The sequence below is a fragment of the Mobula hypostoma genome, chromosome 17, assembly GCF_963921235.1.
Source record: "Mobula hypostoma chromosome 17, sMobHyp1.1, whole genome shotgun sequence".
NCBI classification, from domain to species: Eukaryota; Metazoa; Chordata; class Chondrichthyes; order Myliobatiformes; family Myliobatidae; genus Mobula; species Mobula hypostoma.
In genome coordinates this window covers 10,129,758-10,144,275 of record NC_086113.1, presented here as the reverse complement: position 1 = coordinate 10,144,275, position 14,518 = coordinate 10,129,758, and the positions used below count along the sequence as shown (strand labels likewise).

General features: G+C 46.2%; 1 protein-coding gene across 1 annotated transcript in view; it reads right to left on the bottom strand.

Annotated features, from left to right (window-relative positions):
• hibadhb (3-hydroxyisobutyrate dehydrogenase b) overlaps window positions 1-14,316 on the bottom strand; it is a 149,627-nt gene extending 135,311 nt beyond the window's left edge. Inside the window, exon 1 of the mRNA XM_063069541.1 lies at window positions 14,184-14,316. Coding sequence (XP_062925611.1) covers window positions 14,184-14,253 — 70 coding nt within the window. The 5' untranslated portion in view covers window positions 14,254-14,316. The remainder of the gene's footprint in view (window positions 1-14,183) is intronic.
• Window positions 14,317-14,518: the final 202 nt, after the last annotated feature.

Here is a 14,518-nt window from a genome sequence, read left to right as displayed (position 1 = left end):
TGCCCAGAGTCTAGAGAGTTTTGATAAATTATTACCAACACGTCTACTGTAACCTCTGCCAATTCCTTCAGCACCCTGGGATGCATCCCATCAGGACCAGGGGACTTATCTACCTTCAGGCCCTCTAGTTTGCTCATCACTATCTCTTTAGTGACAGTAATCTTATCGAGGTCCTCACCTCCCATTTTGCCCATAACATCCTTCTTCGGCATATTAGATGTGTCCTTCAATATGAAGACTGACATAAAATAGTCCTTCAATGCCTCAGCCATTTCCTTATCACCCAATATCGATTTACCCTTCTCATCTTCCAAGGGACCTACATTGACTTTAGCTACCCTCTTCCGCTTTATATATTAATAAAAACTTCTGCTATCCATTTTTATATTTTGTGCTAATTTACCTTCATACTCTATCTTCCTTTTCCTTATTTCTTGATCAGTTGTTCTCTGTTGCTTTTTAAAGTTTTCCCAATCCTCCAGTCTCCCACTACCCTTTGCAGCTCTGCACATGAGCTTTTAATTTGATACTATCTTTTATTTCCTTAGTTATCCAAGGCTGGCTCTCCCCACACTTACTGTCCTTACTTTTGACTGGAATATACTTTTATTGAGCACTGTGAAAAATCTCTTTGGAAGTATTCTACTGCTCCTCAACTGTCCTACCAAATAGCCTGTGCTCCCAATCTACATTAGCCAGCTCCTCCCTCATCCCGTTGTAGTCTCCCTTGTTCAAGCATAATACAAACATTTGTACATTAGTTTTAGATCCAACTATTTCATCCTCCATCTGTATGCGAAATTCAATCATACTATGATCACTCTTTCCAACAGGATCCCTGACTACAAGATTGTTAATCTCACCTGTCTAGTTGTACAGGACTAGATCTAAGATAGCATTTACCCTTGTAGGTTCACTAACATGCTGCTCAAGAAAGCCATCACGGATGCATTCTATGAAGCCCTCCTCAAGACTTCCTTGACCAACCTGATTCACCCAATCTATGTGGAAGTTAAAATCCCCCATGACAACTGTCGTTCCGTTCTTACAAGCCTCAGTTATTTCTTGGTGAATCGCCTTTGCCACTGCAATATTTTTATTAGGTGGCCTATAGACAACACCCACCAGTGATTTTTTTCCCTTTTCTATTCTTAATCTCTACCCAGATGGGCTCAACATTCTGCTCCGTAAATCTAATATCATCTCTCACAATCGCCCTGATCTCATCCCTAATCAAGAGCACCACCCACCTCCTCTGCCTTCCTGGTATCTGTCTGTATTACCTGATACCCTTGGATATTCAATTCCCAGTCATCTCCACCTTGCAACCAGGTTTCTGTAATGGCCACTAAATCATGTCTTGGTACTGATCCGTACCACAAGTTCATTAACCTTGTTTCTAATACTACGGGCATTTAGATAAAGCGCCCTTATACTCATGGTCCTTTTAGGATCTAGTGACCTATGCAATTTTTGCTTTTTACTTTTATGCACTCTACTCTTACCTTTTTCTTCACTAACTCTAGCTTTGGTCTCTGCATCACTTCCCTCTTTTCTGTGTGGGTTCCCATCCCCTGCCGTATTAGTTTACAGCCTCCCCAACAGCACTAGCAAACAATCTCCCTAGGACACTGATCCTGGCCCTGCCCAGATGTAGACTGTCCAGACAGTACTGGTCCCACCTCCCTCAGAAGCGGTTCCAATGCCCCAAGAATCTGAAACCCTCCCTCCTGCACCACCGCTGAAGCCACATATTTATTCTAGCTGTCCTGCTATTCCAACTCTGGCTAGCACATGGCACCGATAATAATCCTGAGATGATTACCTTTGAGGTCCTACTCTTTAACTTATCTCCTTGCTCCTTAAACTCAGCTAGTAGGACTTCATCCGGCTTTCTTCCTATATCGTTAGTACCAACATGCACCATGACAGCCGGCTGCTCACCCTCCCCTTTCAGAATGCCCTGCAGCCTCTCCGAGACATCTCTGACCCTTGCACCCGGGAGGCAACACACCATATGGGAGTCCCGTTTGCGGCCACAGAAGCTCCTCTCTATTCCCCTTACCATGGAATCCCCTATCCACCACTCTTTATCTTGCCCTCACGTGCAGCAGACCCACCCACAGTGCCGTGATCCTGGGTACTGCTGCCTTCACCTGATGAGCCACCTCCCCCAGCAGACTCCAAAGCAGTATAACAACAGGAATTCTGCAGATGCTGGAAATTCAAGCAACACACATCAAAGTTGCTGGTGAACGCAGCAGGCCAGGCAGCATCTGTAGGAAGAGGTGAAGTCGACGTTTCAGGCCGAGACCCTTCGTCAGGACTAACTGAAGGAAGAGTGAGTAAGGGATTTGAAAGTTGGATGGGGAGGGGGAGATCCAAAATGATAGGAGAAGACAGGGGGGGGAGGGATAGAGCCAAGAGCTGGACAGGTGATAGGCAAAAGGGGATACGAGAGGATCATGGGACAGGAGGTCCGGGAAGAAAGACAGGGGGGGGGGACCCAGAGGATGGGCAAGAGGTATATTCAGAGGGACAGAGGGAGAAAAAGGAGAGTGAGAGAAAGATTGTGTGCATAAAAATGAGTAACAGATGGGGTACGAGGGGGAGGTGGGGCCTTAGCGGAAGTTAGAGAAGTCAATGTTCATGCCATCAGGTTGGAGGCTACCCAGACGGAATATAAGGTGTTGTTCCTCCAACCTGAGTGTGGCTTCATCTTTACAGTAGAGGAGGCCGTGGATAGACATGTCAGAATGGGAATGGGATGTGGAATTAAAATGTGTGGCCACTGGGAGATCCTGCTTTCTCTGGCGGACAGAGCGTAGATGTTCAGCAAAGCGGTCTCCCAGTCTGCGTCGGGTCTCTACACAACTCCCTTGTCCATTCGTCCCCCCCATCCCTCCCCACTGATCTCCCTCCTGGCACTTATCCGTGTAAGCGGAACAAGTGCTACATATGCCCTTACACTTCCTCCCTTACCACCATTCAGGGCCCCAAACAGTCCTTCCAGGTGAGGCAACACTTCACCTGTGAGTCGACTGGGGTGATACACTGCGTCCGGTGCTCCCGATGTGGCCTTTTATATATTGGCGAGACCCGACGCAGACTGGGAGACCGCTTTGCTGAACATCTACGCTCTGTCCGCCAGAGAAAGCAGGATCTCCCAGTGGCCACACATTTTAATTCCACATCTCATTCCCATTCTGACATGTCTATCCACGGCCTCCTCTACTGTAAAGATGAAGCCACACTCAGGTTGGAGGAACAACACCTTATATTCCGTCTGGGTAGACTCCAACCTGATGGCATGAACATCGACTTCTCTAACTTCCGCTAAGGCCCCACCCTCCCCACGTACCTCATCTGTTACTTATTTTTATGCACACATTCTTTCTCTCACTCTCTTTTTTCTCCCTCTGTCCCTCTGAATATACCTCTTGCCCATCCTCTGGGTCCCCCTCCCCCTTGTCTTTCTTCCCGGACGTCCTGTCCCATGATCCTCTCGTATCCCCTTTTGCCTATCACCTGTCCAGCTCTCGGCTCTATCCCTCCCCCTCCTGTCTTCTATCATTTTGGATCTCCCCCTCCCCCTCCAACTTTCAAATCCCTTACTCATTCTTCCTTCAGTTAGTCCTGACGAAGGGTCTCGGCCTGAAACGTCGACTGCACCTCGTCCTACAGATGTTGCTTGGCCTGCTGCGTTCACCAGCAACTTTGATGTGTGTTGCTCCAAAGCAGTATATCTGTTTTGGAGGGAGATGACCGCAGAAGACTCCTGTACTACCTTCCTACTACTACTCTTCCTGTTGGTCACCCATTCCCTATCTTTCCTTAGATCCTTAAACTGCGGTGTGACAAACTCATTAAATGTGCTTTCCACAACATGCTCAGCATCTCGGATGCTCCAAAGTGAGTCCGTGCGCAGCTCCAGTGCCGCCATGCAGTCTATCAGGAGCTGCAGCTGGACACACTTCCTGCACACGTAGTCTTCAGGGACACTGTCAGCCTCTCTGAGTTCCCACATGTCACAGGAGGAGCATGGCACAGGTCTGAGCTAACCTGCCATGTCAGGGCAATGGATGTTAGCCGATTCTCATGGTAGGGGATTCTAGAACAAGAGGGCACGACTTCAGGATTGAAGGATGCCCTTTTAGAACAGAGGTGCAGAGAAATTACTTTAGTCAGAGGGTGGTAAATCTGTGGAATTTGCTGCCATGAGCAGCTGTGGAGGCCAAGTCATTGAGTCTATTTAAGGCAGAAATAGATAGGCTCTTGATTAGCCAGGGCATCAAAGGGTATGGGGTGAAAGCAGGGGAGTGGGGATGACTGGAAGAATTAGATCAGCCCATGATTGAATGGCAGAACAGACTCGATGGGCCAAATGGCCTACTTCTGCTCTTATATCTTATGGTCTTATGTGAGAATGCTGTTCTTGGACTACAGTTCAGCATTCAACACCATAATTCCATCCAGGCTCGACAGGAAGGTCAGAGATCTCAGCCTTGACCCTGCCTTGTGCAGCTGGATCCTGGACTTCCTGTCAGATCGCTGGCAGGTGGTAAGAGTGGGCTCACTTACCTCCAACCCTCTGACTCTCATTACAGGAGCCCCTCAGGGCTGTGTACCAAATCCCTCCTTTATTCCCTGTATACCCATTACTGTATCACCACCCACAGCACTAATCTGCTAATTAAATTTGGTGACGACACTACATTGATTTGCCTAATCTCAAACAATAACAAGGTGGCCTACAGGGAAGAAGTCATCTCTCTGACACAGTGGTGTCAAGAAAACAACCTCTCTCTCAAAGTCACAAAAACAAAGGAGCTGGTTGTGGATTACAGGAGGAATGGAGATGGGCTAACCCCTATTGACATCACTGGAACTGGAGTTGAGAGGGTAAGCAGCTCAAGTTCTTTGGCATCCACATTACCAAGGACCTCACGTGGTCTGTACACACCAGCTATGTGGTGAAGAAGGCACATCAGCACCTCTTTCACCTCAGACAGTTGAGGAAGTTTGGTATGGGTCCCTAAATCCCAAGAACTTTCTACAGGGGCACAATTGAGAGCATCCTGACTGGCTGCATCACTGCCTGGTATGGGAACTGTGCCTCTCTTAATCGCAGGACTCTGCAGAGAGTGGTGTGGACAGCCCAGAGCATCCGTAGTTGCAAACTTCCCATAATTCAGGACATTTACAAAGACAGCTGTGAAAAAAGGGCCCAAAGGATCATTGGCGACCCGAGACATCCCAACCACAATCTATTCCAGCTGCTACCATCTGGGAAAAGGTACCGCAGCATAAAAGCCAGAACCAACAGGCTTCGGGACAGCTTCCACCAGGCCATCAGACAGATTAACTCACGTTGATTTGAGCCCATTTCTATGTTACATTGACTGTTCTGTTTATTATAAATTACTGTGATTACACATTGCACATTTAGACGGAGACATAGCATAAAGATTTCTGCTCCTCATGTATGTGAAGGATGTAAGAAATAAAGTCAATTCAATCCTCCAGCACCTAACCCGTGGCTAAGGATGTTTTAAATATCTCTGCTAAGGGCCCTGCAAATTCTGTATTATCCTCCCACAGGGTCCAAGGGAACACCATGACAGGCCCTGGGGATTTATCCCCCCTAATTTACCTCAGCACAGCAAACATGTCCTCCTCTGTAATCTGTGTGGGGTCCATGACCTCACTGCTGCTTTGCTTCACTTCTAAATGAAGCCCCTTCTTACTGGGCATCTCTAGAGATGCGGCTCATTCGCCCCTCACTAACAGCGTTGAGAAAACCACCTTTCTCAGACTCTGTACGTCTAGGGTCAATATGACTTGGGTCCTATCAAACTGGGATGTCTTGACCACCCAACCTCGATTTGTGAGAATACCGTGTGAGAACTGTGTGATTTACTACCCTATGCAACCAATTTTGAAGAACTCAAATCGTACGTGATCGACACACTTTTACCTTATGACACAGGATCAGAATTGGGTCATTCACTTCCTCTCCGCCATTCCATTATGGCTAATTTATTATCCCTCGCAACCCCATTCCTTTGGCCTCTCCCTATAACCTTGGCGTCCTTACCAATCAAGAGCTTATCAACCTCAGTTTTAAATATACCAATTGTCATGGCCTCTATAGCCATCGGTGGCAATGAATTCCAGCCGCAGAAGAAACTCCTCTTCATCTGGTCCAACAGGTCTGAGATTCTTGCTCCTTATGTGGATTAGAGCAGGGGTCCCCAACCTTTTTTGCACTGCGGACCGGTTTCATATTGACAATATTCTTGCGGACTGGCCGACCCGGCGGGGGGGGCGGAGGGGGCAGGGAGGTAGGGTTGCTAACGGACAAGAGTAGAGGTAAATACATTGTTTACACAAGAGACTACAATGACCATGAAGCCTTGCACGGTAACCAGTGCGCATGCATGCCTTGCGCATATGCGTGTACGTGCCGATGTTTTGCTACAAATCGTTTTTGGCGATTCTGTTGGGGGGTGAGTGGTGGTGTTAATCACAACCGGAATATAGGTGATAAGTGGTTAATACACTCAATTTCATTTCTAAAAACGTTTATCTAAAGAATTTAGCATTAAACACACAGCACATATTTTCCTCACATGAATATAGCGATGTCAATCATCAGGGAAGGACAGGGGAGCTTGAAGTAAGTGTTGAATGAACTTCCAGTAGAAGTGGTAGAGGCAGGCTTGATATTATTTAAAGAAAAATTGGATAGGTATATGGACAGGAATGGAGTGTTATGGGCTGAGTGCAGGTCGGTTGGACTAGGTGAGAGTAGCGTTCGGCACGGACTAGAAGTGCAGAGATGGCCTGTTTCTGTGCTGTAATTGTTATATGGTTATATAAGTAAGTCAATAGCATCATAACATTTTAAGTAACGTTTGGATATTAAACACACAGCACATAATTTCCCCGTATGAACATATAAAACCATTGCAACACAGCAATATCACTGAATCAGTGGGCGCCCTGGGCTTGTTTCCCTGCAACAAGATGGTCAAGGGGTGATGGGAGACAGCGATACTCAAACGGGCTTCCTTATGTCCAGTCTATTACGTAATTTGCTTTTCGTTGCATTCATTGCAGAGATATGTTGGAAATGGAAGCAATGTTTTCAGTGCTTTCGTGCCTATCTCAGGATATTTAGCCTTGACTTTGATCCAGAATGCCGGCAGAGGTGTTATGTCAAACATACTTTTCAGCCCGCTGTCATTTGCAAGCTCGAGGAGTTGATCTTCTTCCCACGCTGACATGGATGACACGCGAGTAATGACCTCGCATGCGTAATGGCTCAACAGTGGGCATGACAAGGAATGAGGAAAGGTGCAGCTGACTCATATCGCCAAATCATATCGTTTCCTCACGGCCCGGTAGCGCATGCTTTGCGGCCTGGTACCGGTCCGCAGCCCGGTGGTTGGGGACCGCTGGAATAGAGTGTGGGCTGGAAGAAGGATGAGCAACCTAACTGTGGCACCATGGGAGCCATTCAAGAGAGGGGAGAGAAGAGAAAGGTAGTGGTAATTGGGGATAGTATAGTCAGGGGAATAGATAAAAGTTCTCTGCTTCAGGGATAGAGCATCCCAAAAGCTGTGTTGCCTGCCTGGTACCCGGGTTTGGGATATCTTTTTTGACCTGCAGAGAAATTTGCAGAGGGAGGGGAAAGATCCAGTTGTCGTGGTCCATGTGGGCATCAACGACATGGGTAGAACGAGGAAAGAGGTTCTGTTGAAGGAACTTGAGCAGCTCGGGATAGAGATAGGTTAAGCGAGTGGGCAAGGGTCTGGCAGACGGAGTACAATGCTGGCAAATGTGAGGTCACCCACTTTGGAAGGAAAAAAAAATGGAAGAACAGGTTATTATCTAAATGCTAAAAGTTTGCAGCATGCTGCTATGCAGAAAGACTTGGGAGTGCTTGTACATGAATCACAAAAGGTTGGTTTGTAGGGGCAGCAGGCTATCAAGAAGGCAAATGGAATGTTGGCCTTCATTGCTAGAGGAATTGAATCTAAGAGCAGGGTGGTTATGCTGCGACTGTGTAGGGTACTAGTGAGGCTGAATCTGGAGTACTGCGCGCAGTTCTGGTCTCCTTACTCGAAGAAGGATATACTGGCTTTGGAGGTGGGGCCGAGGAGGTTCACCAAGTTGATTCCAGATACGAAGGCATTAGACTACGAGGAGAGATTGAGTTGTCTGGAACCGTGTTCACTGGAATTCAGAAGGATGAGAGGAGATCTTACAGAAACGTATAAAATTATGAATAGAGGCAGGAAAGTTGTTTCCACTGGTAGGTGAGACTAGAATTAGGGGACATAGCCTCAAGGATCAGGGGAGTAGATTCAGGATGGAGATGAGGAAGAACTGCTTTTCCCCAAAGAGTGGTGAATTTTCTGCCCAATGAAGCAGTGGGGGCTATCTCAGGAAATATATTTAAGACAAGGTTAGATAGATTTTTGCATAGTAGAGGAATTAAGGGGGAAAAAGGTAAAGATGAGTCCATGGCCAGATCAGCCATGATCTTATTGAATGGCAGAGCAGGATCAACAGGCCAGATGGCCGACTACTGCTCCTATTTCTTACGTTCTTATCTCTGCTTAAATCAGCTGTCCCCAACCACCAAAGCATGTGCTATCAGGTCACAAGGAAACGATACGAGTCAACTGCACCTTTCCTCATTCCTTGTCACGCCCACTGTTGAACTTGAATGCACACGAGGTCATTACCCGCGCGAGGACATCGGTCGGTCATTAACCTACAACTACTCGAGTAAAAACCAACCGTCGCTTGAGAGTTTCTTTGGAAGAGATGGTAGGGGACATAAAAGGCCTAATGATGATGATAATAACGCAGAGGCAGCTGAGGCCGAGACAGCAAAAAAAGAAAGCTTCCTTCAACAGAAAATACAACGAGTCGTACATAAAATATGGCTTTATTGCGACCGGTGACTCACACGCTCCAAGCCCCCTGTGTGTGATATGTGGAGACAAGCTGTCTAACGAGGTAATGAAGCCCTCAAAACTGCTTCAGCACCTTGAGTCCAAGCACCCTGCACTTAAAAACAAATCTGTGAGTTTTTTGAGTGGAAAAACACGTGAGCAAGTGGAACAGAAGCAAGTGCTGAGAGCCACCACTTCCACAAATGCTGCTGCTCTGAGAGCGTCGTACTTAGTGGCTAGCCGTATCGCTAAGGCTAAGAAGCCTTTCACTGTTGGTGAAGAATTGATTCTGCCTGCTGCCGAGGACATGTGCCGTGAACTGTTGGGAAAAGCTGCAGCTAACAAGATGGCACAGGATTCTCTTTCAGCTACCACAGTTTCAAGGAGAATCGATGACATAGTGCAGGACATCAAAGCACAGCTGTTGGAGCGGTAACGAGTCTGGTTTCACTACCCGAGTCAAAGGGGTTGCTCCCGAATGCCAGTCTACACACTGTGTCACACACTGGGAAACGCTGGCTAGCTGAAAAATGTCACCTGATCTTAACAGCGTATTGAGTGACATTGTTGAAGTTATCAATCACATCAAAGCAAAAGCCCTTAACTCACGTCTGTTTGTGCAGCTTTGCGAGGAAATGGATGCAGAGCACAAACGCCTTCTCTTACACTCTGAAGTCAGATGGCTATCAAGGGGGAGAGCCCTGGCCAGGGTTTTTGAGTTAAGAGAGCAGCTACACAGATTTCTTTCAAGAGAAAAAGTCACCACTGGCAGCACACTTCAGTGACGAGGAGTGGATAGCAAAACTTGCTTATCTGTGTGACATCTTCAACCTGCTCAATGAACTCAATTTGTCACTTCGGGGGAGAATGACAACTGTCTTCAAATTGGCAGATAAAGTGTCTACTTTCATAGCCAAACTGGAACTGTGGGGACGGCGAGTGGACAGGGGCATATTTGACATGCTCCCGACATTAGTGGGAATTTGGGAGAGACTGAGGCTCACGGCTGGTGCACGATCACCTATCTTCACTATCGACAGAATTCGAACGTTACTTCCCAACCGCAAATGACTCAAGACGTGCAAAAGAATGGGTCCGTGACCCATTTGTGAATGTCCCCAGTGAATCATCCATGTCAGTGTGGGAAGAAGATCAACTCTTTGAGCTTGCAAATGACAGTGGGCTGAAAAGTATGTTTGACATAACATCTCTGCTGGCATTCTGGACCAAAGTCAAGGCTGAGTATCCTGAGATAGCCACGAAAGCACTGAAAATGTTTCCATTTCCAACATCATATCTCTGCAAGGCGGAGTTTTCTGCAATGAATGCAACGAAAACTAAATTGTGGAATAGACTGGACATTAGGAACCCCCTTATGACTTATAATTGACTTATCACTCAAGCTAGGAAAATATGCACTGTGTGTTTAATATTAAATTCGTTAGATAAACCCTTTTAGAAACAAAATTGAGTGTATTAGCCACTGATAAGTGACTTATAATTCATTTATCACCTATATTCCGGTTGTGATTAACACTCCCCCCCCACCCCCTCCCCTCCCCCTCCCTTCCCCTTCCCCTCTCCTCCCATCCCCCTCCCCCTCCTCCCCTCCCCCCTTCCCCTTCCCTCCCTTCCATTGGCCGGTCCACAAGAATATTGTCAATATTAAACCGGTCCGCGGTGCAAAAAAGGTTGGGGACCCCTGGCTTAAATAATGTCCCTCTATTTTGAGGCTGTGCTCTCTGGTTCCAAACTGCCCTATTTGCCCCATTACGTGATGTAAAGAATGACGGGATGTCAGTGTCACCACATATCCACGGTCTCCTCATCTTGAAAAGTATTTTCATTACAACTGATTCCAGCAAATGCTGCCATTTCCAATCACCCTTCTTTTGCTGCAGTCCTCACCCAGTTTCTCAATTATCTTAAATACCAGCAGGCAGTTATCTACTTCATTTCATTTGCTCTGAGTTAATGCCTGGAATACCTCATTCTTCCTTGTTTGCATCCCCTTGGCCATCCTACAGAGCTATCTGCTATTAAGCAAACAAAACCCTCTTTCAGCTCTCTACTAATGAACTTCATGTATGTACTTTTCAGAATATGTACGCGATAGACGTCAAAAAGATGCTGAGCCGCGGTCTCCTCCAAAGTTGCGCCTCAGACTTTGCTGGGTTTTTTTTTGGATCTGTAGGGCTGGTTTTGAGGCTAGGGAAGTGGGGGAGTCATAGGTCAGGCCAGGGTCTAGGCTTCCGTTCTGCGCTCGAAGGCCAGTAACATGGACATGTTATGAAGGACATCCATGTTCGGATGTTGGGCTGGCAGACCAGCGAGGATGAGGGCTGATGGCAGACCCAGCTCAACATGTCAGCAGCAGATTCTAGGGTTGGAGTTCCATGTGGGCATGAGGCACAAAGGTTGGTGAGCCCTTAGGTACGAATCATCAAGACTGGAGTTCAAGGCCACGGATTCAGGGTGCCGTCATCAGTATGTCCGGAGTTTGAGGCCAGAGTTCAGGTCCTCATCCTGGGTCTTCAATCACTCTCATCTGCCAGTTCTGGGGTTGATAACAAAGATCAAAGCCCAGAAGTCAATTGAAAGTCAGGAATTTCAGGCCTGAAGGCTGAAGCCCTTGGTCTGAGAGTCTCTACGAAGTTTGCTGGGGAAGTCGAAGGCCAATGTCTGTGAGTCTGAATCCACTGCAGGCTGAAGGACCAGAGATCGCCTGTCCTGGGATTAAAGAACCCTCTGTGTGTGCGTGAATGGGAAGGAGGCAATGGGCTTATTTTGCTGGTGTTGTTTTGTTGCTGCTTGTGTTGTTCTGTGATCACAGTGAGAATGCTATGTTGGCAAGGAATGTGTGGCAACACTTGCTTGCTACCCCCAACATATCCTTAGGTCATGTTTGTTGTTAATGCAAACAATGCATTTCACTGCACTAGATGAATCTTAATCTTAGTTTCCTATCTGAATCGTCTAAATGTATATATACTGTGTGGTCCAATGACTCCTCTTCTCCTAATAGCTGCCCTCAGCCACCTCCTCTTCCTGACCTAAATATTCCTTGGTGATGTTGAATGCACAGAGAAAGACAGCCTCAATTGATGAAATTTGATTCTTCTTCTTCACTGTCCTTAGAGATCTACTGCTGATCCTCAGATAACTGTCCTCCTGCTCTCTTCCTCCAGTGCTGTCCCAGATATGGGGACACTGCATCCCAACATTCTGGGATGATCCAGTGATCCAGCAGATCCTCTCCCAGTGCAAGTGGGCGGCATGGTAGAGTAGCAGTTAGCACATCCCTTTACAGCACCTGAGATTACCAATCAGGGTTAAGATCCCGCAATGTCTGTAAAGAGTTTGTGTGTTCTCCTGTGACCACATGGCCTTCCTCCGGGTGCCTGGCGGTTTTCTCCCACATTCCAAAGGCGCATGGGCTGGGTTTAGCAAGTTGTGGGCATGCTACGTTGGAGACAGAAGCAGGGCAATACTTGCAACTTCTCAAGCATAGTCTTCTTTGATTTGATTTGATTTGATTAAAGTGACAGATTTCACTGAATGTTTTGATGTACACTTGACAAATAAAACTAATCTTTCAAAAAAGTGTGAGATAGCTTTAACAACCAACAATGTCCCTTCTCCAGTTCAGCAGCTGTCAAAACTAATCACTAGATTTGAACAGATGTGAATGATTTTGACATTCAAGAATCTTTTCTTTATTTAAAAGCTCCCCAACACAATTATATTTATTTAAACCAACTTACAGTAATGAAATACATTTTTAAAAAGTTAAATTTACTGTTATCTAGTTCTTTATTTATTTAGAAATATAGCACAGAACAGCCCTTCCAGCCCAACAAGCCGCACTACCCAACAACTACCAATTTAACCTGAGCCCAATCCACACAATTTACAACAACCAATTAACCTACTAGCCAATACGTCTTTGGACTGTGGGAGGAAACCAGAGCACCTGGGGGAAACCCATGTGAACACGGGAAGAACATACAAACTTCTTACAAAGGACACTGGAAATGAACTCAAGAACACCCCCAGCTGTAAGAGAATCACGTTAACAGTTACACTACTATGGCAGCCCATTAATTCTTCCTTTGATTCCAGCACGTCTCCTGGATCAACAGTTGGGTTTCTCAGCCTCAGAGCCAGAGGTCTGCAGTCACCTTCTCTGACTGTGGGACATGCAGCAGAATATAAAATGCTACCCCCAGCTTACATTAGCACTGAGTGGCATAAAGTCCACAAAGAAATATTGGCAATTCTGACAGAAGCTGACCTCTGGACAGAAGAGCCTGCCTCAATACATCCACAAATTATTTCACTGACTCTCCTCAGAGAATCCCACTCATGTTAATACAAGCAAAACAGAATCCTGGAATTCAACCAGAAAAGAACTTTAAACACCACATCATTTTCATCAATATATCTCCATGGACTGAGATGTTTAGTGGCTGACACCATCGTCAATTCTCGTTGTCATCTCTGGATTCAATTTATCTATTGTGTCTCTTTTGACCTCCAATTCTCCAGTCAACAATAACTCCAGCTTGCCAAGCACACAGCCACTCACTTCATATATGCAAGCATTCATGGTAGGGAGCGATCGGCATTAAAATACATAATTCAACATGAATTTGATAAAACCTACATATTTTGAGATTGCCTTAAAAAGTTTCCCGAATCTATAACTAAATACAACTTTTAATAAGAAACATCGAAGTCGTATCGCAGTTGGATTCTATACTGGCAAACAGTAATGCAATTCTATCAACAGCAAACGAGAGCCAAAAATAACACTCAGATGCTAAAAGCAAGGTTGTTAAAGTTACATATCTACAATTCCCTGTACAAGATTAAACATTTCAGGGTGGCTGAACATATAGTATTAAATCACTGGTCCGTATCAAGGCGTAAACCTGAGCGATAAAAATCCAACAATCGAACTACACTAGCATCTGCATATTTTATTGTGTTTGTAATCATAAGAATTAATCAAGTTTTTCTGTGCGACAGGCACCCACAAGAGCAAAAATAATCTTACATAGAAGTTACATTGGCTTCCAACTTGTCTAAGGGAATATTATTCAGACAAGTGTCTCGCACAACCTTCAGACTTACTGCGGCTCTTGAGCAAATGGAACTGATTACAGTTCAACTCTCGGTCTAACGCTAGCTCTAAGAGGGAAGACGCCTTACCCATGCGGTGGCGAACATAGCCGCTGTATTTAAATGGCAAGTTCATGAAGGTTCTCACGACAGCCGCCATGCTCCAATCTCGTCTCCACGACCTCTGGCTCCTACAACTCTCCCGTATCGAGCCTATCGTGGAGCCAGCGGAAGCGCGCAGCTCAAACCCGAGTGACAGCGGCAGCACCAATCGGCGAGCGACGCGCTTTCACCAATCAGCAGTAGCAAAACTCTGCGCCCGCCCCCAGATCGCGGAGGCTGGGGAAATTCGACTTTATAACGGATTGGGAATAAGGTTAATACGTATTAATTAGGGGCTTTATGCTTGTTTATATGATCGGACT